General features: G+C 41.0%; 1 protein-coding gene across 3 annotated transcripts; it reads left to right on the top strand.

Moving 5' to 3' along the window:
- Positions 1-74: 74 nt before the first annotated feature.
- Positions 75-27,746, top strand: s100z (S100 calcium binding protein Z). 3 transcript variants are annotated; one of them, XM_073047670.1, is made up of 3 exons: positions 75-273; positions 11,647-11,799; positions 27,044-27,746. In XM_073047670.1, exons 2-3 carry the CDS (start codon positions 11,659-11,661, stop codon positions 27,206-27,208), a joined length of 306 nt encoding a protein of 101 aa, XP_072903771.1. In that variant the 5' UTR covers positions 75-273; positions 11,647-11,658; the 3' UTR covers positions 27,209-27,746. The 3 variants fall into 3 exon arrangements, with proteins under 3 accessions (XP_072903771.1, XP_072903772.1, XP_072903770.1); XM_073047671.1 differs by lacking the exon at positions 75-273 and adding an exon at positions 10,573-10,614; XM_073047669.1 differs by lacking the exon at positions 75-273 and adding an exon at positions 10,984-11,290.
- Positions 27,747-27,978: the final 232 nt, after the last annotated feature.

Raw genomic sequence — 27,978 nt, 5'->3', positions numbered from 1 at the left:
CGTAGACCCTGTGTGCCCGTTCGAGCTCAGGCGGGTTCGGAAGCAAATATTTCCCGAATATCTCACAGAGAAACTCGGCGAAAAACTTCACTGTTGATCCCTGTTCGGTGGCCTCTGGCAATCCAAGAATTCTAAGATTGCAGCGTCTGCTGTGATTTTCGAGATCCACCATTTTGGAAAGGAGTTTGTTACACTTTTCCTCTAAGTTGGAACAGAGAGTCTCCAAGTATCGAACACGACTTTCTAAATCTTCAGAAGTCGAATCGATGCGAGGTAAGTGTTCAGCATGTTTGTCCACTTTATCGTTGATCCGATCCAGTTTGTCTTCCAACTGTTTGAAAGCGGTTTTAAATTCCTTTAAAATTTCGTCTCGGAGCTGTCCGAGCGCAGCCAGGGTCTTGTCTGAGAGAGCCGTAGCTTCCTTTCTCCTGGATTTAGAACTCTTGCTAGATGTTGTAAGTTAGATGTGTTCACAGGCAAGTAAGAGATACCGAAAAAGTTCCCAACTAAGGTTTAAAAAATGGAGACATTTAGTGCAAAGATAGCGACAGTAACGGAACAAAAGTTCGGAGCAGCTAAGCAATCGCCATCTTACCTGGAGTCCGAAAGATCATTACTAATGCCTCCACAACCTCTTTCAGAACCCTGGGTATACACCATCTGATCAAGGTGACTTATCTACCTTCAGTCCTTTCACTTTCCCAAAAACCTTCTCCTTAGTAATGGCAACTTCACACATTTCTGCCCCGACACTCTGTGCCTCTATGATCCTAAGTCATAATTATAAGTGTTGTTTCAATTAGGAAGTCTTTCCATTCCGCATGAACACCAGGTTTCCTGGTTATGAGACCACATAATGCCAGTGGGCATTCCTGGGATTACAGTAATGTGCAAGGATTCAGTATCCAGGCGAGTATGCAGAGAGTGTTCTAAATGACCAGCTGCACAATTGTTTTTCCAATGCCTTGACTCCAAGCAGATGAAGTGAATGCCCATTATCACAATGTTAAATTACACATCCTTTTCAGATCTCCCAATCTGCTTCTGTAGCCTCCTCCAGCATTATAAGCTCTCAGTACTGACACACATGTATCCAGATGCTAATTGATTCTATCGTATTGGCACGGTGTTCAGAGATGGCCCAAGTGCAGAGGAAGAGACTGTAAGGAAAAAGTTAGAAGTGTTTCTTCCTTGGCATATGCTGAAATAAAATGAAAGTCTGAAGACAAAATGCTGTTAGTTTGGAGGAAGTACAAGAGAACCAGTCCACAGCAATGCTTTGAGAAAGTTACTGGAGTACAAGTCTATAGATAACAGAGGAATATGGTGAAAAGCATGTTTTTCACAGGAAGGCAAGGTCTTTGTGCAGGAGCAGGTACCAAATGCATGGAAAAATACCCGTGTAAGGGGTTTCAAAGGGTATAAAAAGGGGCACCTTCTTGATGCTGCAGGAGATAGTTTTGTCCTAGGCTAGGTCATGTCTGGTGACTAATGTTAAGAAAGGGAGCAGTACATCAAGAGAGTCAATGCGTCATGTTGAGTCAGAGTTCGACATAGAGAGAAAGGGAGAGTGAGAGAGAACAGTCGTAGGATTTGTGGGCCCCTCCAGATCAGCTTGCTTAGTGGATGATAAGTTTTATTTTGATTTCTGTACTGCTACAGCGACTTGTTTTTCCTTTTGTATTGCGTGTATGCTAGTTATAATAAAGTGTTTTCTTGTGGCCTTACATATGGGTGAGATCTCCTTTGTTTGTGAATACATATGCAAATATCCTGAGCTGAACCAGGAAAGAACTCGTAACAGATATTAAAATGATTTTTGGTTTATAAATTGGCACTACAGGCAAGATTCAGCATAATGGCTGCTATGTATTGTAAACCACAGAACAAATCTGAGGATGAGACTGAGATTAAGGTAGCAGGGTGGATGGACAACACTCATGGTTTTGCTGCAGTGGCCAGCATGTTGTCTGAGGGCTGCCCACTCTCATGTTAGAGAGCTGAGATGGAGAGCAGTAGAGGTGATGTCCTGGGCATGGCAGCCACTCTGGTAAGTAAGGTAAGGTTTCCTAAACTGGAAGCCGGTAAGGGAATGGCTCGTTGGAGTTTGCTGTATGCTTTGAAAACTGCACTTGACATGTATAGGATAGCAGAGCAAAGGTTGTCTGCCGTAATGACAGAATTGGAATCATGGAACAGCAAAATCTTACTTCAGCTGAATCCGCTAGGACAGCCCTTGAACAAGCTGACAAGGCTAAATCCCAGCAAACCACCCTAGCATGTAAATGACTTAGAGCATAGCAGGAGCACTGGGCAAAGGTGAGTGATCAGCAGCCTGAAATGAGAGCAGTAATGGGTAAAGGATGGGACCCCGACAGTTGGGAGGGCAATATCTGATATGGCACTGATAGTCAGTGTGGTGACAGCCCTGAAGGTTTGGCACTGAGATCCGAGCAGAACGTCACACATGAGGGCCTGGCAGTACAAGCTCAGACGGTAACAGTGCTGACCAGATTGAGGAAGCTCACATTTGGCATCTTAACAGCAACTGTTTTAGTGGGGGTAGGTAAGCGGGTGCCTCTTACTACACCGCCATCGAGTGCCATGGTTCGTGTGAAACAGTACCTAATAGCGGGAGGACATACAGAGGTCTCAGAGCAGAGTTATTAAAACAAGGTGTGATCACACGTGCAACGTTTGAGTTTAATAGTCCTGGCCAGTAAAGAAGTCCAACAGTAGCAACAGGATGACAGATGATTATCGCTGCTTAAGTAAACACTCCCCTCCATTAACCGCTGCTGTCCCCGACATGAGTGACCTTCGTGTAAGCAATGTCACAGGGAGAGGAGAAACGGTACGCTGTGATAGATCTGGCCAACACACTCTTTTCCATTCACCTGGTGCCAGAGTCTTGGGATCCATTTAACTTCACAATGGGAGGCAGACAGTACACTTTTACCAGACTGCCTCACAGATGAGTGCATAGCCCTACCCTGTGTCATGGAGTGACAGCGGGAGACCTTGATGCACGTGCTCTCCCGCCTGATATACAGGTAGTTCGCTATGTCAATGGCATCGTGCTAAAAGGATCTACTGAGGAAGGAGCAGCTGAGGCCCTGGACATACTAGTAAACCACAAATGGACAGAAGATGGGTGGTGAATCCATAGAAAACACAGGGGCCAAGCCAGACAGTCTAGTGGTCTCAGGACATCAAGTTATTCCAGATAAAATACAGAATAAGGTAAACAAAATGGCTACTCCAACAATAAGCACGAGACCCAAAGGATCCTGGGGCTACTGGGATAACGTAGGCAGCATATACCACACCTAACTGTCCTGTCACAACCCTTAGAGAAAGTAATTAGGAAGAAAGCAACTTTTGAATGAGGTCCAGAATACAACAGGCATACAAGGCCTTCAAGGAAGAACTAGCCCAGGCCCTGCCTCTGGCACCCTGCCCAACACAGCTGAACAACACATGCCCTTTGAAAGACAGCTGCTAGCCTATTACTGGGCCTTGGCAGAGGCAGAAGGAAGCAAGGCAGTTATGAGACCTGACCTCCCCATTATGACATGGCTCATGGTTGTCCTCAAAGAGTTCCACTATCGGTGAGGAGAGCACAGCAAGCCTCTGTAGCAAGAGTTCCCAACTTGGGCTCCATGCACCTCTTGCTTAGTGGCATTGGTCCATGGCATGAAAAAGGTTGGGAACCCCCGCTCTAATGTGAAATGGAAGTGGTACACCACAGAACAAGCTAATAAGGACTTGTGGGAGTCAGCAAATTACACAAAAGTGTAGCCCACATACCTGTGGTTAGAAACAGTACCAAAACTGCAGAACCCCCCACACCAGTGCCTCTTTCTCCTGTTAATTGTGGTGTATCATAGTTGCTGAAGCGGACAAACACCGCACCTGGTTTACGGATGGCTCCAGTCACTGGAAAGCCACCGTGCACGGATGGGGAGCTGCTGAGATGAACCAGTCTCAGGTGCAGTTCTGCACCTGGTACATTTGGGGTACATGGCACGGTCAAATAGGCTAAACAACAAGGTATACAACTAACAGTAGACATGACAAAAGAAGTTATTACTGCACGGGATACTTGTTAGCCCTCCCTGAGAAGCCAACAACCCACAATAAAAGGGGTGGGTGGGAAGATGATCCAGCCCAAGAATAGCAGATTGATGACATCGGACACCTGCCACAGCAGCAACGATTTAAATATTTGCTTACCATGGTTTGGTAATGGAAATTACTTGCACAAAAGCTGACCAGGATCACACACATAAGTTAATTGGTTGTTAAATAGACTCTTGAGAAAGACGGTCAGATAATGGGTTTCACTTCTCGGGGTAAGCTGTGAAAGACTGGGCTGGCAGCAGAGGAATTCATTGGGCATACCACATCCCCTATTACCCTCATGCATCAGGGTAATCGAAAGAATGTATGCACTTTTAAAACAATAGATCTGTATTTTGACACCAACTCACACCTCAGAGGGGTGGTTGACTGTACCATGCCAAGCCTTCTACAATCTGAACAACAGACCTTTACCCCAAGGATCGCCGATGGCCAGGATGATCAAGTGTAGCCTAGAGCCAGACGAGGAAACAGTTACTGAAGAAAGGGCTCCCATAATGAGAGGTAAATATGGGTGCACATTCCAAATTCTCTGGTCTGCAAGGGGGAGGTTGTAGCAAATGGAGACAGTAACACTTACTGGGTATCAGTACAACGGACAGACCATCTCGTGTTTGAACAGTGAGAAAATGGCCAAACCAGAATGATTTAACTTCTTATAAGACTGATAATAAAGGATACAGTACTTGGGTTTTCTCGGTGAAATAAAAGCCTGGAATTAATCTTGTGGACGGCATGGACTTTCTCCTGAGCAGAGGTCACTGCTTGAACTGTGAAGAAGAACACACAAAGACCAGCTACAGAAAAAGAAAACATCCACATTGCAACGATGCCACCTACACGTCCGTGAAATTTAACCTTGATAATTATCTTCAGATTTGCATTATTCAAAATAAAGTTTGCAACTGGGGAATAGTGGACATGAACAAATCATATTAGTTGTGATTGAAAAGCAGTTTATTTGAGCTTATTGCTTATACAGAATTATTAGATTATTATAATAATCCTATTGCTTAATTATATCAGAATAATTCTAGCTAACTTGTATTCACCGTAAGTTTTATATAATGTACCAATGAGGAATCAAGGGGTGGAGTGTAAGGAAAAAGTTAAATGTTTTCCTCCTTGGTTTATGCTAAAATAAAATGGAAATCTGTAAGACAAAGTTCTGTTGGTTTGGAGAAGGATTGTCTTGAGAAAGTACAAGAGAACCAGTCCATAGCAATGTTTTGAGAAAGTTGCAGGAAAATGGCGAAAAACATATTTTTCACAGGAAGGCAAGGTCATTGTGCAAGAGCAGGTACCAAATGCATGGAAAAATACCCATGTAAGGGGATCTTGAAGGGTATAAAAGGGGCACCTTCTTGGTGCAAGAGGTTTTGTCCTAGGCTAAGTCATGTCTGGTGACTAGTGTTGAGATAGGGGACAATATGTCAAGAGAGTCAGTGTATGTCGAGTTAGACTTTGACTCAGGGGAGAGAGGGAGAGCGGACCCCTCCAGATCAGCTTGATTAGTCGATGATAAGCATTATTTTGATTTCTGTACTGCTACAGAGATTTGTTTTCCCTTTTGTATTGCATGCATGCTGGTTCTAATAATGTGTTTCCTTGTGGCTTTGGACATGTGCGTCATCTCCTTTGTTTGAGAATACGTATGCAAATATCCTGAGCTGAACCAGGAAAGAACACATAATGCATTTTAAAATAATGTTCCTTTACAGAGTGGAATGAACAGTTCACTGAGTTTTAATAAGAACTGTACAGAACTAAAGGAAAATAATAAGCGCGAAGCCAACAGGGCACTAGCTAAAACTCTCAAACTAACACTGTCACTGTGGCTGGGAAGCAGTAACTTAATACTAAATTAATACCACACCTTTACAGTGTCAATCTAAACTGTAATCTTCTTTCCTGACTAATGAAAGTGTGGAGCATTGCCGTCACTGTGCTTTGGTCAGGACTCAGCGAGTCTGAAACAAAAGGAAGGCGATTCAATACAACCACCAAGAAACCCTAACTGGTTGGAGTATGCATTCTCACAAGCGTCATCGCCATCCCCTTTCAGCTGCCCGCCTACAAGGGCACCAGGACTCCGCAGCGGAGTCCTGGCTGTGATAAGAGGCCCCTACCTAGGCACAGTTCCGGAGGTGCCAGAGACCTGTACCCACTGGAAGTCCAGTGAGAGACTTGTTCGGGATGTCATGAGCTGGAACCCAAAAACATTCCTTTGGGCCGTACCAAGGTACTGGACCCTGCTGCACACCAGGCTAGATGTCAGGAGGCACAGCACAAAACAGACCAGGGACCCATCCACCAAGTGGGGAGGAAGGGAAGGGGAATGACTGTAGCAAGGGGGGAGGAATTCACCAGCTTAAGCTGCAAAACATGCAACATTGGGTCAATCTTCACAGATGATGTTATGTGCAGCCTATATGAGACTCTTTTGATAGCTTTCTCCACTACAAATTGTCCCACATAGTGCAGGCTGGAGCACTCTCAAAGGAAGATCTCTAGACACCAGTCAGACCTTTTCCCCTGGCTTGAGAGACCTCACCTGTCAGCAGGGCCAATCAACATGCCAGCATTTTATTTCTGAGTGTTCAGGAGAGAAGCCCTGGCCCCAGAAGATCATGGGCTTGCTCTGGTGACTCTCCAGGTAGCAAGCCTGGGTGGGAAGATTTGAAGAACCAGCTGTTACCCATGCAGTGGGTACCCCCTCTCCACATCATTGATGTAGTCCAAGGGAAGAGCAAGCGCCAATACAGCTTGGCACCAGTGTTGTCGCAGAGGTTGATAGAATGAAGTTCTAAACAACATCAAACTGCTTTAGGGACTCTGAATCCAGATTTCATCCTCAGGGTTTACTTCCAAAGCCTTTCCCATGGGTGGGTATGGCGCATTGCAGTGGAGGTTTAAAATCAGAGTTTTCCTTCTCCTAGGCAGGCTGCCGTCCAAGGCTGATGAGCCCCACCTGCCCGAAGCAACTACAGAGTTTTGAGGTGCCAGCAGTCCACCTTTGCTTCTTCTCTTGTCAGTAGGAACAGTTCCACCGGGCCTAGTACCTAAGCCACACGTAAAGGCCAAGAGTTGGGCTTGGTTGTCAGAGGCTGTTAGAGTCGCACGCCATTTGGAGCACTTTATAGGTAGTGAGGGCTTTTCCCCACTACCACCCCCGGCTATGACACCCTTATGACACGGCTATGGAACAGCAGCAGCATTCAAAGGGTGACATGCCAGTGAAGGACATCTGGAGATTATTGTGGGCAATCTCTACCCATTCCAGTTGGTAACTTCACGTTGTGGGGTTGGAAGGGACAAGGCAGTGCAGGGTTGTCTGCAGCTCCTGATTCACTCTCTCAGTCTGGCCTTTAGATTGGGGGTGGAGAGCAGGTGAGAGACTGGCTGTGGCTCCCAAAAGAGAACAAACAGCCTTCCAAAAATACAACGTAAACTGTGGTCCTCGATCAGGTACCAGAGTGGTAGTGTTCCCATCCTACAGAGACAGACCAGTGATGAAATCTAGCAAGAGGTGGGATAGGGTTGGTGAGGCACAGGCAGAGCAGACCAGCAGAGCACTAACGTGATGTCTTTTCCCGGGCACAAGTGGGACAGGCAGAGACGAAGTCATGGACATCTTGAGACACAGATGGCCAGCAACATCAATTTAGTAAATTCCAGGGTCCATTGAATCCCCAGGTGGCCAACTAGATGGTTAGAGTGACCCCACTCCAAACACCCAGTTGGGAAGCCAACTGTTGGGCAGCACTCGCCTCTGTTCCTATTGCCAAATTACTTTTATGGAGCTGCTATGCACGATCAAGGAAGTATGGCCTCTGGATTGGCATTGTCCTCAGCGATGTCAAACTGGCAGGTGAGAACATTGGTTTTGGTATTCTTGCTGCCAGGATGGTAGGTGAGTATGAAATTAAACCAGGTGAAGAAAATAGTCCAATGGGCTTGATGAGAGTTGAGTCTCTTGGCATCACAAATATAGGCGAGGTTCTATGGTCTGCCCATACCATACCAGAAAGGTGAGCCAGCATTGGCATGACTCCAGGACCTCCTTGACAGCCAGAAATCCTTAGTTCCTGACATCATATTTCCACTCAGCAGGAGTCAAGCGACAGGAAAGTAAACCACAGGGGTACAGCCAATTATCTACGGGGAGAGTACAGGTCTAATTCTGACATCTGATGCATCAACCTCTATGATAGATGGATGGAATAAGTTTGGAATTTGCAGCACAGGGGGAATGCTGAAGTGTCACTTTAACCCAGAGAATGCTTGTTCTGCTTCACACGTCCATGGGAATCCTGCATAGGTCTTCTTGGTGAGTGCATTTGTGTGAATCACAATGGAACTGTAGTTTCTGAAGAAGCAGTGATAAAAGTTTGCAAACCCCATGAAGCATCTGTTTGACCATAGATGCTTTGGGTCACTCTGTAACTGCCTAATCATTATACAGGTTTATTTGAATACCGAGGATATAACCCAAGTATGACACCTGCACTTTGTAGAATTCACACTGGCTTGGCATAAAGCTTCATCCCAAGGAACCATCTGAGAAACCTCCAGGCATGTTGAACATGTTCCTGGTGAGAGCGGGAATAGATAAGAATGTTGTCCAATTACACAAAAACAAACTGATTCAACGTGCTCCAAGCACGTCATTTTCCAGGGTAAGGGTGTTGGCCAGGTTAACGGGCAGCATTAGGTGCCCAGTGCAGGTGTTGAAAGCTGTCTTCCACTTGTTTCCCCACCACCACCCTTCACCAATGCAAATTAGGTTGTAAGCATTGCACAGATCTATCTTGGAGAGTCTGGTTGCTTCCTGCAGAGAGGGAATTTGTTGAATGCCTTCGAGATGGCATTTTAGAGGAGCTTGTCTTGCACATACTTGAGTAAAGGCGATCTTAGATTGGGTATTGTGTAATAAAATAGAGGGCTATGGGTAACCCAAGGTAATTTCTAAGGTAGGGACATGTTCGGCACAACTTTGTGGGCCGAAGGGCCTGTATTGTGCTGTAGGTTTTCTATGTTTCTGTTTCTAATCCAGATTTTATTAGGGATCTTAAGGTAAAGGAGCCATTAGGAGGCAGTGATCATAATATGATTGAAACCCGCCCCCCTCTCCCTACCGCAATTTGAGAGGGAGAAGCATAAGTCACATGTATCAGTATCACAGTAGAATAAAGGGAATTACAGAAGCATGAGACAAGAGCTTGCCCAAGTGGATTGGAGGGTGATACTGGCGGGGAAGACAGAAGAGCAGAGGTGGCTCAAGTTTCTGGGAATAGTTAACAAGGCACAGGGGAGAGATGTCCCATGGAAGAAGAGTTCTCAAATGGCAGGAGTAGGCAAACATGGCTGACAAGGAAAGTTAAAGACTGCATAAAAGCCAAGGAAAGAGCATATTAAGTAGCAAAAGTGAGTGGGAAGTTCGATGATTGGGAAGTTTTAAAAATCCAACAAAAGGCAACTAAAAAAGCTACAAGAAGGAAAAAGATGAAATACGGGGGCAAACTAGCCAATAATATAAAACAAAATACTAAAAGTTTTTTCAGTTATATAAAGAGCAAAAGGGAGGTGAGAGTTGATATTGGACCACTGGTGAGATAGTAATGGGAGACAAAATATTGGTGGATGAACTTAATAAGTACTTTATATCAATCTTCACTGTGGAAGACTCCAGCTGTGTCAGGGAGCAGGAGTGAGTGCCATTGCTATTACAAAGGAAAAAGTGCAAAGCAAACTGAAATGCCTTAAAGTGGATAAGTCACCTGGGCCAGATGGACTACATTTCAGAGTCCTGAGAGAGGTTGCTGAAGAGATAGCAGATGCATTGGTTATGATCTTTCAAGAATCACTTGATTCGGGCATGGTCCCGGAGGACTGGAAAATCACAAATGTCACTCCACTCTTTAAGAAGGGAGGAAGGCAAAAGAAAGGAAATTTCGGGCCAGTTAGCCCAACCTCAGTGGTTAGGAGAGTTTTGGAGTCCATTATAAAGGATGAAGTTTCAGGGTACTTGGAGACTAATGATATAATAAGTCAAAGTCAGCGTGGTTTATGTAATGGGAAATTTTACCTGACAAATCTGTTAAGAGTTCTTCAAGGAAGCAACAAGCAGGGAGGACAAAGGTGAGGCAGTGGACGTCATTTACTTAGACAGTAATTCTTTGTTCTACTGTGAATGCCCACAAAGAAATGAATCTCCGGGTAGTATATGGTGACATATGTGTACTTTGATAGTAAATTTACTTTGAATTTTGAACATTGCATTAATGGATATTGCCTGTTTTTGAAGCCCTAGGCTCTGGCATGTCCTCCTTATTTTCTTTGAGGTTTGAAAACTTTTATTAAACATCTCCTTCACTGTCAAATTGTGTTGGATTACTTCCTCGTGAAGCAGTCTGGGACTCCTTTTTCACTGCGCTTTGGAGCTGCCAGTTGCTGTATTGCCTGTACCTGGTAAGCTGTGCCTCAGAGAGAAAAGGGAGCTGTGGAGAGGAAATGGGCACAGTGTTTAATTAACAGGCTATTTTAGAATGCATGCTATCCTTGAACAGTTCGACGTCCCAGAGAGAGACGGAAAGGAAGGAAAAAAGTGCATCCAACAAGGGGATTAGGACACCTGCTGCAGGAGCCAATAGGAACAATAACAAACGCTGATAACGCGGTTCTTTCGCAGTAGACTCAGAAAAAAAGTAGCGGCTTCTTAAAAGCACGAATTATTTCATGAAGGAATACCGCTAATGGGTAAATTATTGGTAATAGGAAAGTGGGGCTCGATTTTCGAAAGCCCGTTAAAGTGTGTTGTATAGTATGGTTCCTGTTTACATAGAGGTGGCCAGCCCCTGTTGGAGAACACGCCGTCTGTAGAGAGACAGGAAATAACCATAGGTGACCCTCACGGGTGGCATCGCCACATGCGGCGAAGAAACGAACACTTAATTCAGCACCTTGGGAGGGCTGTTGTTTTTCCTTTTGTATCCCGCCGGCCGAAGTTTTTTTATCTTATTATTGGCTGATGCGCTGATGGAATAGGTGTGTTTAAAAAGATATTTCTGCTATAAATTCAGCCGAGAGTTGCCAACTAGTCCACTGCCTTTCGCCCGCTTGATCCTTGTTATCTTTCCAAGAGAAGGTAATCATGCCCTCGTTTAGTTTTCTGGTTTATTCGGCTGTTCTGATCTAATGTATGTACGTGGATTTTTTACGGGGGAAATTTCTGATCGAAGTTGCTGAGTTGAGCGACAGCGCGCTGGTTTTCTTTCGCGTAATGCAATGATTGCGGTAATCATACACACTCGGGCTGTGGATGGGTTTCTGTAGCCAGTACAGGATTTCACCCAACTATACGGGACAACTTTAGGTGATTGCCAGCCCGTTTGTATGTGCCATTTAGCCGAATCACTTTGCATCTGTATTCTGCTTGAGACAGAAAGAGAGAGAGAGAGCGGGAGAGTTATTCTAAGGTTTAGACTTTGTCTTGTTCCTCAGAACTCTGCCACCATGCCATCCCAATTGGAAGGAGCCATGGATTCGCTCATCCAAGTCTTCCATAAGTACTCCGGCAAGGAGGGGGACAAGTACAAGCTCGACAAAGGCGAACTCAGGGACCTTCTGCAACACGAGCTGCAACATTTCCTGGCGGTAAGAAACATGGCGAAGGGGAAAAGGACGGATTGAATTCCACAGAGCGACAGAATCTTTCTCTTCCGTTCTGGCGGAGAGTCTTCGACCTGAACCAATAACCCTGCTTCTCCTTCCACAGATGCTGCCTGACCTGATGGGTGTTTCCACCATTTTATGATCTTATTCATCTTTTCTTACTCTATTTTCTGAGTGTCTCAGTCAGCAGTTCATGACTTTCCCTAGCTTCACCTTGTGGAGAAAATTACTAGTGTTGAGCAGTTGTGTCAAACCTTGGAGTGTTATTTTAAGGAAATTAGGTATCAGTAATAAGATCTACTCTCTTCCCAAGTCTTATCCTTAAACATTTCACCTCCCTCGGGATTTAGATAGGATAATTAAAGGGAAACTCATAAACAAGAGAAGATCTTCAGATGCTGGAAATCCAAGCAACACACACAAAATGCTGGAAGTACTCAGCAGGCCAGGCAGCATCTGTCGAAACCAGTAAACAGTCGACGTTTCAAGCCAAGACCCTTCATTATCCCGAGTGTTGCTTAAAGAGAAATTGTTGCCATTAATAGAGGAAGTCCCGCAGTCAGCAACAGGTTTACAATTTTTGGACGAAAGATACGATATGGATTGTGGATTGTTCTTCACATGGAGAGTAGTTGTGATTTGCAGCCACTCTCTGTAGGGCAGTGGGAACAGAATCAATGGAGACTGTGAAAAGGGAACAATGGATGTGAGGTAAAAACACTCACACACATACACACAAGTCTGTGAGGAAAGAGTAAGGAATGGGACAGATGTGTTACTTTATTAACAACTGGCATTAGATAGGGTGAATAACCTGTGCTGTAACAATCATTCCATTAACAATGTAAATGTGATTAAAATGTATTATAGAATCATGAATATAGGCCTTTCAAGTAGTGATAGCTCTTTAGAAGAGTTTCCCCCTTCAGTTCCATCCCCCTGCTCTTTCCCAAAAGATCAGGAAACACTTTTTCTTTAATTATACTTTCATACTTTCCATCATACTTTCAGGCAGTGTGGTCTAAATAATACGTGTAAAAACTTCATCATCCCTTTAGTTATATTAGTTCAACGGATAGTATTAATATAGCAAGAAATATTATTGAGTTCAATTGGCACTAGTAATTTCAAGAGTTTGACCTTGTTACAAAGCAATATGAGATCCACTACTACAGAATTAGACATTATCTTGAAAAGCAAATTGGATACTAATATAGGCAAAACGTAAATCTTTGCTGCCAGAACAGCTGAGCTAAACTTTAACTCAATAACTGTTTTGGTCTGCGTTTGATTTCTAAATCCAGAGCTGAAAGATTTGAGACAAAACCTGCTATTAAATAGTATGAATGCATAAATCCATTTAAGACAACAGTAGATAATACAGTTAGAGAAAGGAACAGAAGGACTTAATGGTGGAGTGAAATGAAAGAAGGTGGAAGAAAACTTGAAACGGAGCACAATGTCAAGTATGGGTCTGTTAGAGGAAGTGGTATATTCCTGTGTTGCAAAATACTACACAATTCTGTGTAATTTTCGACTGTAGAGGTTAATGTCTCAGTTTGGCACAAACTGGCAAATTCACTGAAGGGATTTTCATGGGGTGACTTTGTCACAAATGGGAAAGTATAAAAAAACTCAGACCTATTTGCAACCCTGCACATTGCAGACTATCTAGTTTCAAATGTCAATCCCTGACTGATCCTGTGGATCACAGAACCTGCTTCTTCCTTTCGTTCTGTATCATGTCAATTTGTAGCTCCAGGCGCATAGATTTAAACTAAGTAGTAGAAAGTTTAGAAGGGTTGAGTGAAATCTTGCACTCAGAATGTGATTAAGGGCTGGAATTCACTAACCAAAAGGATGGTAGAAGCAGAAATCACCATTATGGTTAAAAAATTGCTTGAACGTGTTCTGGTAAAGCCATGGAGCTCAAGAGCTGGAAGCTGACATTAGGGTTAGGGTCAGATCTAAGGATCTCCAAGGAACATTTTTTGACCACTGTCTTCAAAGAATTGTCCATGGTTCAATGATAGAAATTAACATTTAATCCCCAAAAGGATTGCACAGGTGCATAATCCAAAATAAATTATTGACATCCATCACTTTGATGATTTTTTTGCTTAAAGTAGGAAGATGGATGTCATTTCTGGGGGTGGGGAAGTATTTTCCATTACAAACTCCCTGTGTAGGCATTAAGTCTTAGTGAGTCAGGAAGAGTGAAAACTATTGCGGCACACATCCAAGTAATGCCCTTTATTCCTGACCTTAGAAGAGCACTCTCTGCCATTTCTTCTACCAAGCATTATGTTTGAATAATGTTGATGATTAATGGGCTTCATTAGAACATTAATGCTCAGAGGGATTTTTATTTAACCATCAGAGGAATGTTATAGATAATGGATAACATGTGTTATGCACCTATATACTCTTTTACAAAATTTGCTTATAAATATTAGGTTTGGTATATGAAACAGGCAGTGCAAGTGACGTTGCTAGTCAATGTTGCTAATTGAATGATTGCAATGGTGGTGGCATGGCTGTCAATCAAATTGTGCTTGATTCCCTAAGGTATGTTTTTATTGCTGGTTTGGTGATACGTCAAATACACTTAAGGTGTTATACAGTATCTTCAAATTCATCATTGTTTTTCTCCAAAAAGCTTCCCATTCTAAAAAAAAATCTAAGGAACAGTTCATAGTGTGATACTGTTTTCTAAGCATACAAACATTTCATAAAATATAAAGGCTTGTTACTATATTCTGTTGATGAATTAGTCAAGTCAATCATAATTAGTTTATTCTATTACAGAAATCAACATTTCAACGCTTAAAACAAAAATAAAAAACACACAATTTGCAATAAAATTAAGATACTAAATTGTAATATATTGTAATTCAATCAAGAACCTAAAGGCCTTGAGCACTCCCAAACCCACAGATTTGCATATGATATTTTTGCTCTATCCAAATCTGTTTGAACAGGTATCATGTGCTGAAGTTCTTTGTATGTCAATGAACTCTGATGCTCAGTGGGAGCAAAGATTGCTGCAGCAAAATATCCCAGGCTATCAGAACCCACAGTTACACAAGCTGCATGTTTTAGTGTTTGCTCTGACGATCTCCAAGGTTTCCCTCGTACATCACAGTCAGATCTAAGGATCTCTAAGGAACATGGTAATTGGTAGCTGGTGATTAGTAATTGGTCGGTAAGTGGTTTATTATCGTCACACGTACTGAGGTACAGTGGAAAGTCTTTGCTTGCATGCCATCCAGACAGATAATTCCATAGAAAAATACAATGACGTCAAAAAGGAAAAAAATACCGAATACAGAATATGTGTTACAGTTACAGAGAAGGTGCAGTGTAGATAAGTGAAGTGAAAAGGTTTTGATGGGGAGAGCCCAGAGCATTCCCTATGCTGTTTACTACGAATAAGTCTGTGACTGGGTGTTAACTTTCTGAGTGGCTTACACCTGCAGACTGTTAAAAACCATTTAATTCACTGCTAGGGATGGCGTTATACATTGGCTATATCAATACACTAACTATGCATCTTTTTATTGACATCCAAAGGAGGAGGCTGAGGGGGATGCAATTGCAGGGGATAATGGAATAGAAATAAAAGTAGTGATTTTGTGGCTCTGAGATCAAGACCGCTTGCAACCATTTGGTCATAAAGTAATTTATGACCAGGATGTAATAATACTGGGGTTAGAAAAGGAGGGAAAAGAGAAGGCATCCAGACACTCACTCCTGTCCTGCATTGAATTAGACCATGACTGACAAATCCGTATGTCCTACTGGGATTCATAATTTTGCCTGACGAAGTCTTCCAATTATAACACAAGTGAATCAGAGGTCCATAAGAAATAGAATCTTATTTCATAGCAGATATTGATGACAATGAAAGAAAACATTTCAACGGAATCCCAGCCGTAAAAAGGCCATCTTCCCTGCCCATCTCCTCCTTCTGGTTCACCTCCTCCTTCCCGTTCCTTCACGGTCCACTGTCCTCTCCTATCGGATCCCTTCTTTTTCAGTTCCTTACCTCTTCCACCTATCACCTTCCAGCTTCTTATTTCATCCCTGCTTCCCTAACCACTCACCTTACCCCTTACCTGGTCTCACCTATCACCTGCCAGCTTACCCACCCCCCACCTTCTTATTCTTGCTTCTTCCCCCTCCTTTCCAGTCCTGACGAAGGGTCCCAGCCCAAAACATCCACTATTTATAAACCTCCATAAATGCTGCCTGACCTGTTGAGTTCCATCAGCACTTTTTGTGTTACTCAAGGTTTCCAGCGTCTGCAGGATCTGTGTCTTATGATGTGCCACTGACAGGTGTGGTCTTTTACCATATAGCATATGAAGGCAAATTACAATGAGCCAGAACATGCTCTCTAACACTGCCTGCACTAAGCATCTGTGTTCATCTCACTTTGCAATACTTCTTAAGCGTAGAAATGCAGCACTGGTCACTTTTTTATGTGGGATTTAAAATTCAAAACAGAATCTAAAATAACATCCACTTTGTTACTTCTGACTTTACAAGGGAAGCCAAGTTCTCAAGCTTATCAAGAAGTATATCTCTTTTGGCTTTGGGACTAGCCAAAAGTATTTAAGTTTTATCTTCATTTCATTTTAGAAACTTATTGCTCATGCATTTGTTTATTGCAGCCATACCAGAAGTCAGAGAAGATAGATTGTTATTATCATCAGGCTCAAATGAGATAAACAATTGTGTGTCATCTACATAACTGTAGAAATCAGGTTTATGCTCTCTAATGATATCTCCACGGGGGAACACAGGGGTGAAGAGTAGGGAACCAAGACAGATTCCCTGAGCAACATCACAAAGTGCATCATATATCTTAGAAAACTGGTCTCTAGGACAGACAAAAAAAAAATTCTCTCTAGGATATAAGGCAATACAGAGGCTAACTCAGTTCTCAAAGCAATCTAGAGAATGTTGTGGTCAATTGTGTTGAAGGCAGCACTTAGATCTAGAAGATATAGAACTGAGGCTCTGTTTGCATCGGTGCTAAGCCTAAGGTCTCTGACAATTTTGGTAAGGACTGTCTCCATGCTGTGGTTTGCTCTAAAACCTTACTGAAACTTTTCTAAAATATTTTTCTCATTCTTGAAGTTGTTGAGTTTGTTGAAAATGACTTTCTAAAGAATCTTACCCAGGAAGAGAAGATTTGATATAGGCCTGTAGTTAGCTAGTATCTCACTATCATGGAACACTATGATGGAAGTAAAAGCAAAAAAAAAATATATGGAACTCAAAGTTTGTAAATAATTATAGCTGGTTAGTTTCACTCGAAAGGGGATGGATGAAAATCTGGAAAAGTGGTGAAAGCTGAAGTAACCCAAAAGTCTGGTAGAAGAAAGAAAGAACTGACAAGAGCAGTGTGGACCACTGTAGATAGGAATGCATATCTTCGACATAAGTACAATAGATGTACTGGTACACTGACTTTACTCCACCAGCATTTAACATGAAGAAAATATACTGAAGATGCTCTGGTGAAGGTCATGAATTTTTGTTAAGCCCAGACAGCCACATGCTGCCTAGCAGAAAGACGAGAAGCATAAAGGTCTGGATCTTTGATGGTCAAAGACTGAGAAGCTCCAACTCGCAATGGAATGGCGTAATCTGACAGGAAACAAAGACCTATGGTCAGTAAAATGATGTTCAACCAGCTTGTCTAATTTAGATTCCCTGATATAGAATAGACTGCAAGGTGTGCAGTGTTTATTTTACAAGCCATCTCCGTTCTGTTCAAAAGCTGTAATCTGTGAACTCAGGAATCTTTGATAAATCTATTGCTTGTTTTCCTTCTACATTGCTTGATTTCAAATTTTATCCTTGTAACTTTGACATTCTCTCCTCTGCACATTGCATTATTTTGTTATCTATTTGCGGCTGCCCTCTCATCTTCTGCTCTCCATGAACAGGTCCTCTCAAATGCCTTCTGCCTATATTACTTCCAGCTCACCGCGTCATAGCATCCATCACCATGGGCTCACTGCCCTATAATAGCTTGTGGTTATAGGTGGAATGTCATAGAATGGTGATAGTGATAACAGTGATCCAATGGTTGGACTAATGACCTGGGAAAATGATTCAAGTCCCAACATGGCAGATAAACAATTTAATTCAATTAAAAGCTATAATTAGTAATGAAGACAATGCAAATACTGGATTGTCGTTGAACCTAGCCGGTTAACTAATGTCATTAAGGGTTAGAAGTATGCTGTCCTTATCCACTTTGGCCTCTTTTTCTCTATTTATCCGACAACCAAAAATATGACTCTTTGATCTTTCATTTTCCTCGAACATGGGTTAAAAAGCCATTTGATCCAAAGCATGTTGGGAATGGACAATAGATTTTGGCTTTGCCAACTGAACTCACCTCCCATGAAGTAATAAATGAAAACACATTTCAAATTCCCATTTCATTTTTCAGATCCTACCATGACCCAGACTTTTCATGTCATTGACATCAGTTCCATTGTTACATCTTTCCAATCTGCATTTCCTTTAGATTTGGCTTCTGTGTATCCCAAATTTTAATTGCTCAATAATTGGCAACTCTGCCTATCATTGGGAATTCCCACCCTAAGTCGGTCTGTTGCTTCTTTCCTGCTTTGATGCTCCTTAAAGATCTAAGGCTTTGTTGCATTCCTTAATACCTCATTCTGCAGCTCAGTGTCACATTTTGATCAAAATAAAAAAATACAGCCAGTCATAGATTTTTGGTGTTGGTTATGCTCTCTTGAAATTTATTGCAGTCCACTATATGTTTGCTAATTACCCCAGTTTTGTTTCATCAATAAGCTTTGATAACAAGATTCAAAGTTCAAAGTAAATTTACTATCCAAGTATGTGTATCTTACTATATAGAACGTAGAACTGTCCAGGCCGTTCAGCTCATGACATTGTCACAAAACTTTAACCTACTCCAAGAACCAATCTAACCCTTCCTTCCCACATAAACCTCATATTTTTCTTTCATTCATGTGCCTATCTAAGAGGTTCTTAAGTGTTCCTATTGTATCTGCCTCTATCACCACCCCGGGAGTGCATTCCACGCACCTAACACCATAAAGTTATGTCCCCTTGTATTAGCCATTTCCTTCCTGGAAAATAGTCTCCGGCTGTCCACTCTATCTATGCCTCATATCATATTGTACACCTCTATCAGGTCCCCTCTCATCCTCCTTCTCTCCAAGCTCACTCTCTTGAGAATTATTTTCTTGCAGGCATTTACAAAAGAAATACAACAGAATTTCACGAAAAACTCTGCATAGACAGACAAAGACAGACACCCAATGTGTAAAAGAAGAAAAACTGAGTAAATAAAATAAATTATACTGAGAACAAGATTTTTAAAGAGTCCTTGAAAATGAGTCTGTAGGTCATAGAATCAGTTTAGAGAAGTGGAGATTGAACTTGTAAGAACATAAGATCATAAGACATTGGAGAAGAATTAGACCATTTAGCCCACCATTTCTTCATGGCTGATTTTATCCCTCTCAAACCCACTTTCCTGGCTTCACCCCGTAACCTTTGACACCCTGACTAATCAAGAACCTATCAACCTCTGCTTTAGATATACACAAGGACTCGGCCTCCACAGCCATCTGTGGCAATCAATTCCACAGATTCACTATTCTCTGGCTAAAAAAAGTCCTCCTCATCTCTGTTCTAAGTGGATGTCCTTCTATTCTGAAGCTGTGCTTCTGATCCACCATAGGAAACGTCCTCTTCACATCCACTCTATCTTTGCCTTTCAATATTCGATAGGTTTTAATAAGATCACCCTTCATTCTTCTAAATTCCAGAGCCATCACAAACTCTACATATGATAATCCTTTTATTCCTGGAATCATTCTCATGACCTTCCTCTGGACTCTTTCCAACACCAGCATATCTCTTCTTAGATAAGGGGCCCAAAACTGCTCTCAATACTCCAAGTGTGATCTGACCAGTGCTTTATAAGGTCTCAGCATCGCATCTACACAATTTCAGGAGCTTTATGCAACTTACATCCAGTCTCTCAGGAATAAATATACTGACTCCTCATATTTCTCATTTCTAATCATAACAATTTACTGTAGTGCTTTATTTTTATTCTGATTTATGCGTTGCTATGCGGATGATACAGTACTGACAGCAAACAGCGAAGTAAATTTACAGAAACTAGTATCTACCATCAACAGAGAGAGCGAAAGACTTGGACTAACCTCAAACAAAAGGAAAACTGAAGTAATGGTAATATCAAAGAAACCTGAAATCCCAAACTGCAGGATCGTATTGGGAAATGAAATCCTGAAATAAGTTCACAACTTCAAGTACCTTGGATCATGGGTAACATCTGATGGCAAATGCGAAACAGACATAAAAGCAAGAATAGCAATGGCAAGAACAGCATTTACCGAATTGAGAAACATCCTAATGAAAAAGAAAATAGCAATTGACATCCACCTTAGAACTCTCAGCTGCTACATTCTTCCTATATTGGTGTATGGCTGCGAGTCATGGACCATGACAAATGCAATGGAAAAAAGAATCAATGCAGCAGAGATGTGGTTCCTCAGAAGAATGCTATACATATCATATACTGACAAGAAGTTCTACAGAGAACAAAAACAAAATGTACATTACTTTAAAAAAATCCAGAAAACAGCAATCAAAATCCTTTGGACACATCATGCGAAGAGAGACATTAGGACATTGAGTTACAACTGGAAGGCTGGAAGGAAAAAGAAGCAGAGGCAGACAGAGAATGAGAATGATAGATGGATTAACATCACGGTTAGAAACAGAGGAGGCAACAACTACAATTCGGAGGGTCAGGGACCGTGATGGATGGAGAGACATAATCGCCCACGCCGAATGGCAAGGCATCTGAAAAAAAAATGTTGATACTTTACTCCATACTTTCCATATATTTTGTCATTACAAAAGTATCTCTTGTGCAACATCTTGCTGAGTTATTTGACAATTCATTACAGGATTTCCACTCACTCACGTGAAAATTATCCCTGTTGGTTTATTTATTTATTGGGATACAGCGCGGAATAGGTTCTTTCGGCCCCTTGAGCCATGCTACCAGCAATCCCTGATTTAACCCTAGCCTAATCATGGGATAATTTACAATGACCAATTAGCCTACCAATCAACACATCCTTGGACTGTGGGAGGAAATCGGAGCACCCAGAGGAAACCCATGCTGTCACAGGGAGAACGTAGCAAGCAGCGGCAGGAACTGAACCCGGGACACCTGTACTGTAAAAGCGTGGTGCTAACCACTATGTCACCATGCTACCAGTCTAGTCAGACCGAACTTTCCATTTTACTGCAACATGTTGACTGCCTTGCATTGGTTCAACTTGTAATTTATTGCACAAAGGCCATATCTATAAATAAGAATAAGCCATCTTCAATATGATGCAGCTAGGTAGGCATTATTGAAAGATTCATCAAATCATCACCAGGAGCAAAAGAATAGCTCAAAAACAATGTTGATTTCTGTATCAATTAGTTGCAATTAATTGCTGTAAACAATTACTGGTTACATTCAACCACGGATAAGCAAAACACTGTTTTATCTATTTGTTCTGAACCTTTTGTAAAGTTCCTCTGACCTACAACCACACTCTGTGAGGGAGACTAACCGAATCCTGAGAAAAATGATATAAATAAATAACCTTAATTTTTAATGATATTTCTCCAGTGTTTCAGCTAATTAGTTGCTGAAGATAAGTTTGAGATGGGAGTATTCCATTCTTGTGAGTCACTGGTTATTTGGTTATACATTTTAGAGGTTAACAAATGAACTGGCTGGTTCATAAGCCTGAGTGTCAGATGTTATGTTTCCATCCGTGATTAGCTCCTCCCTTTTGTTGTATGATCAGCAGAGGTAATGGCACACTGAGGTGACCGCACTGTGTTTCTTCAGGTATATATTTCTTGTACTTGGGAATACTGCACTGCTACCTTGCTGGGTCAAAGTCCTTGAACCTCTGACCCAATTTCACCGTAGGACTAGCCGTGCAACCTAGAATGTAATGGCAAGTGATCGTGTCTCAACAGCACTTCACCATCACGGGAAAGAATGAATTGCAATGAAAGCAGTCAATCCCAACAGCTTTAAGTTATTTTCTCCATATGATCATTTTTGTTGAAAGCCAAGAACATTTACAGATGCTGGAAATTCAAGCAACACACACGGAATGCTGGAGGAACTCAGCAGGCCAGGCAGCATCTGTAGAAAACAGTAAACAGAGATTCTGCCTGGCCTGCTTAGTTCCTCCAGCATTTTGTATGTGTTGCTAATATTTTAGTTGTACCAGGCAAATCTGGGCTTTTAAAGTTTAAATATAATAAAGTGAACTATTGATTAGTTCCTAAAGGTTTATTTCCTATTTAGTTCTCATTGGAATTATCTTGGATTTATCTTGGACTTATGAAGTTGTACATTTAATCTTTATAAGTGAAGGTAAAGCATTAGTCCATATGAATGCCTGTAGGTGTGAATCAGTTTCTGCTGTGCCAGATCTCACCATAGAGTCATAGAACACTAAAGCACAGAAACAAGCCCTTTGGTCCATCTAGTTTTTGCTGAACCATTAATCTGCCTAGTCCCATTTTGCATGCACCCAGACCAAAGCCCTCCATCCATGTCCCTATCTAAATTTCTCTTAAATGTTAAAATCAACCCACATCCACTACTTGCACTGGCAGTTCATTCCATACTGTCACCATCCTCTGAGTGAAGAAGTTCCCTCTCATGTTCACCTTAAATATTTCACCTTTTACACTTAACACATGACCTCTAGTTGTAGACTCACCCAACCTCAGTGAAAAAAGCCTGCTTGCATTTACCCTATCTATACCCCTCGTAATTTGGATACCTCTATCAAATCTCCTTTCAATCTTGTAAGTTCTGGAGAATAAAGTCCTAACCTATTTAACCTTTCCCTATAGCTCAGGTCCCCAAGTTCCAGCAACATCCTTGAAAATTTTCTCCGCATTATTTCAATCTTATTTGCATCTTCCCTTTAGGTAGGTGACCAAAACTGGGCACAATACTCCAAAATTAGGCCTCACTGACATTTTGTAACATTTCAACATAACATCCTAACTTATATACTCAATACATTGACTTAATGAAGGTCAATGTGCCAAAAGTCTTTTTTTAATGATCCACTTGTGTCATCACTTTCAAGGAATTATGGACATGTATTCCCAGATCTTTCTGTTCTACCGCACTCCTCAGCGTCCTAACGCTCACCTAGTCTGGTTGGTCCAACCAACTTGTCTGCGTTAAATTTCATCTGCTATTTTTCCAGCTAGTCCAGATCCCACTGCAAGCTTTCATCAATGGCAGCAGATTGACAAAATCCTTTGGGAAATGCGTAATTAGTGAGAGAGTTAATTCTCCAAGGGTTTCTTCAGTCATCCAACCATCTTTCTATAGGTTATAGCTGAAAACTGGGATAACATCAACAGCAATTTAGCACTAGGAATTCTGGAGACATGTTCTATAGGGAAAGCTAGCCAATTCACATGCCTATCGATCCAAAGAAGTAGAAACTGACTTAGCTTCAAAAGAAAGGGCAGCACAGTAGCACAGAGGGTAGCACAATGCTTTACAGCACCAGCGACCTGGGTTCAATTCCCACCACTGTCTGTAAGTTTTTATTTTCTCCCTGTGATGGAGTGGGTTTCCATCAGGTGCTCTCATTTCCTCCCACAGTGCAAAGACATACCATTTGGTAGGTTAATTGGTCATTATAAATTGTTCCGTGGTTAGACTTTGGTTAAGTCAGGGGTTGCTGAGCAGCGTGGGTCAAAGGGCAGGAAGGGCCTTCTCTGCACGGTATCTCAGTAACTGAATAAATTAGTGTTAAAATCTAAAAAAACTGAAGATGCCAGAAGACTGAAACAAGAGTAGAAAATGCTAGAAACACCTAGCAGCTCAAGTAGCATCTCTGGAAGGAGAAAAAGAGTTAAAGAGTCGGATCAAAGATCATTCATCAGAGCTGATAAAGCTCTCAAGGAGCAAATCAATAAAAGCCTGGGCTTTATGGCCTGTTAATGCTGGGGATTAGTGGACCTAGTCTCCATGTGAGCTTTGAAGAAATTGTTTTTCCAGTTAAAGATGCCAATTTCCATATCTGGTGTTGTTTACTTATCCCTTTACTGACGAGTGTGTGACGTATGGTGGGTTTGCACGAGGACTGCGTAGTGAAGCAGCTAACAGAGCGAGCAGCTCCAGCCGTTGGGTTCAACCCTGACATCTGATGTTATTGGTGTGGAGTTCATACCTATAACCAAGTGGATTTCTTCAAAGTGCCCCCCTGTCCTCACACATCCCAGAGAAGTTTGGGGTGGTAGATTAATTGTCCACTGTAACTTGCCCCCAACGTGTTGGTGGGTGATAGTATCTGGGGGAAGCTGACAGGAATGTCGAGAGAACAACGTGGATTGGTGTAGGATTATTAAAAATGGGTGCTTGATGGTCAGTGCAGGTTCAGAGATTGGGAGGGCTTGTTTTTGTGTTGCGTGTTGCAATAACTGAGGGCTTAGAATTCAAAATTCCTGCCCCATTCTCCCCTTCTCCCTCAGAATTTCAAATGTCAAACAAATGGCTGTCACAGATAGCTGATTGAATTGAGGTTTTCAGGCGGAAGTTATTTTCTGAAAAAAAAAAGTTTTCAAATGTTTTAAAATGAAATATCCAAATAAAAAAACTCAAATATAATATATTATTTTTGAAATACATTACAATAATTGCATGCATGCAGTGACACAATATACGTGTTGGAAGCAGGGTCTTGTTATGACATCTGTATTGGTCTCTAACCCCACTAATAGCCCAGAGGTAGGTGTGGGATTAGCTGAATTAAAAGTAGCCTAATGTAACTACTTTAAATGAATAGTTTCTATTTTTGGGGAGATTAAAGGCAGAAAAGGATGAGTCAATATCAGCAAATGAGTAAAATGGCATGTCATTGCAATTGAGGGTCAAATATAAACATTATCCTGCCACTTAGGTTTTTTTTTAGATGCTAAACAACGCGCTACACATTTCAAGCATTTTCTATTATAAATTTCATTGGCGATGATAGCAGATAAAGGCTTAATCTGTTTGTATAGCAACATTCTCTTATTCTATCAGCTGAGATGCAGTCAGCTCCAGGGTTCAATGGCAGCTGCTGATAGATTCTAGTCAGTGCAAAGTATTTCAAATCATGCATCAAGGTGGCAAGGTTTACAGACATTATTCAAGTAAATCTCATCAACTTCTTTACTGTTCATTCTAAATTCCAGCACCTAGGGAAGAATCATAAGAGGGAAATTAAAACTATCAAATGTATGTACAACCAGCGTAGCCTACTTATTATCAACAGAAATATCTTTCACTGAAGGAAATAAACTTTCACACAATTCAGCTTGTTTGAATGCCCAGAAAGCTGGGGGAAATGGAAACAGTTTAATGTCAGCATATTTGAGTTTCTCTGAGATGTACAATGGACATTGTCAATAAACTTACAAACCTATAATTTCAGCTCTCCAATTGTTCAAGTTCATCTGAAAACTTCAAGTAATCATAGTGGCAGAAGGTAACACCTAATTCACTGGAAGCAATCTTAACTTAAACAAATGGACTACTTCTCTCCAATGATACTTAACCTTTGGTTAATATGGGGCTGAATGTAAGATGGGGTTATGATCCTATCTTAACTTTGCCTGCTGGTTGGTTTAAGTTCAAATGATCCCCATGGCTTCTGCTAACACATAGTCCCCATATTCAATCAATCAATCCCAATTTTCAATTCCAGAAAAAAAAATCTGTTGCAAAATGTTTATGAGCTAATTTGTACATTAAAAGCACAATTATTATATCTACACGAATCAGTAATAGAAGCTTTACTTTACAGCGGGAATAGTAAATACACGTGATTAAATAATTCTATTATTTCAGTAAATCACTTTTATCACCCGAACTATTATTTGTTCAAAACTGATGCATATTTTGGTAGCCTATTGTGATAGCCCATTATGGTAGCTTTATCATTTTATTTTAAGTTTTAATTTCCATTTTGTCTTTGTTCCTCTCCACACCTTGTGGCACATCAGGTGGCAACCTTTGCCATTTCCTTAGCATTTGTCTGTTTTTTATGAGGCCCAGTTGCTATCTCAATGTTCATTTCATTTCATTTTTCGATCTTTTTTATTGATTTCCAAATAAAGAATATACAAATCGGAAGAGGAGTTTAACAAGTAGATAATATAAAAGACATATAAACAGCAATAGTAAAAACAAAAAGTATATAATATCAAAATCAAATAGGTAAAATATTATGCTGTTATATATAATGGTCAAAAAAACTACAACTCCTCATAACAATCATAAAAAAAAGATTGGAAATTTTATTGATAAGGAGAAAAAACCCCACTAACTAAACTGAAACAAAAAAAAGAAAGAGAAAAAAAGGAAAGAAAAAGAAAGATTGGGCAGTCCAATTGAGGATAAAATTAGAAAAAAAGAGAGAGAAAAAACACATCCTTCCAGTCATCTCCGAACCTTCATGGATAAGGATTTCCCCCAAAGAGAATAAAGAAAAATAAATAAATAAAAATAAATTAAATCATGTGAAAATATTGAATAAAGGGTCGCCAGACTTGTTCAAAATTAAAGGATGTATCAAATGTCCGGCTTCTAATTTTCTCCAAGCTTAGACATGACATAATGGAGGAGAGCCAATAGAATCAATGTTCAAATCAGCACAGACGGAAAGCATGCAAGGAGTGGACCAGATTCGAACCCAGGACAACTCGCCTCCATGTCTGGTGTGGACACCACTACAGCACCAGCTGACCATTTTCCATGTTACATAGAGCTAAATAAAACATTAATTTATTTGTTATCTTATCTCTGGGAATTCTTGTGACATTTAATGATATATAAGTTTATCGGTGGTGACTAACAATACCCTACCATTGAAATTTATGTGTAAATTTTCATAGAAGTTTTATTATTTATTTGTATTCACTCTGTGCTATTATGATCAATTTTTAAATAATCTGCAGTATTTTCTGGGTCATTGGATAACTTTTGAATAATTGACAATTCTATTTAGTGGTATTTTAATAATGTTGTGCCTATTATGCTAAATGACTAATCAGTCTTCTCCTTTCTTTTCAGGCTCAGAAGGATCCATCACTAGTGGACAATATCATGAAAGATCTTGATTCCAATAGAGACAATGAGGTGGATTTCAATGAATTTGTTATTTTAGTTGCTGCTCTAACTGTTGCCTGCAATGACTTCTTTCAGGAGACACTTCGGAAAAAATCACAGGCCAAATAGAGCTTAAAATATATTAAACAGGCATCTTAGTAAATTCCATACTAAAAATGATAATTTAGCCTGCCACTTTTCCCATATAGAACTGCTGTAACTTCTATTGTATGTGTATGCATTTTGTAAGTACCGGTATATATAATTTGCTTGAAATGCAATAAAATTCCTAAAGATGTTCAAATGCTTTTCATAAAATTATTTCTCACCAATATATTGTCAAAGGACTCCCCTTGTTAAGCTTCATGTATATTACTGTTTTCCCACACTGCCACCAGGATGGACAATCTGACCTGTTTTGAAATATATTGTAGTGGCCAGAGTGAGTTGGCAGCTTTCAAAGCAGTTTGCAGTTTACTTACAAAATAAAAATAACAAATAGATTCAGGAATAGGCTATTTTGCCTCTTGTAACTGCTCTGCTATTCAATCATACTGAGATCGAAGGATAATAACTCATATCTCAGTTAGCAATTGTGGTAAACTATGTATACCTGTCTGGACACGCCCCTCTGCTGACTGCTCCTGTGGCTCCTCCAACAGACCCCTGTATAAATCCTCCCTCAATCTTCGAGATGTCGTGCTCCCTTTTTCTGTTAATAAAAACCTATCGTTCACTTCCAGTCTCCGAGAGTTATTGATGGTGCATCAGCAATAAAATTTGCATGTAAAATGTAGCACAAATGGTTACAGCTACTAATTAAAATATGTATGTTAAAGTTAAAATAGTTTTTCATCTTCTAAACAAGGGGATAAAGTCAAATGGTTTATAGAGTTATG

Source organism: Hemitrygon akajei, chromosome 6, assembly GCF_048418815.1.
Source record: "Hemitrygon akajei chromosome 6, sHemAka1.3, whole genome shotgun sequence".
Classification (NCBI taxonomy): Eukaryota; Metazoa; Chordata; class Chondrichthyes; order Myliobatiformes; family Dasyatidae; genus Hemitrygon; species Hemitrygon akajei.
Note: the sequence above shows the minus strand (reverse complement) of the source record. Positions and strands in the feature narration are given on the sequence as shown.

Bases quoted from the DNA above. Each gene is read 5' to 3' on its own strand.
- s100z (XM_073047670.1), top strand. From the start codon at position 11,659: ATGCCATCCCAATTGGAAGGAGCCATGGATTCGCTCATCCAAGTCTTC. The intron at 11,800-27,043 runs GTAAGAAACATG...CTTTCTTTTCAG, and splicing joins AGCTGCAACATTTCCTGGCG to GCTCAGAAGGATCCATCACT.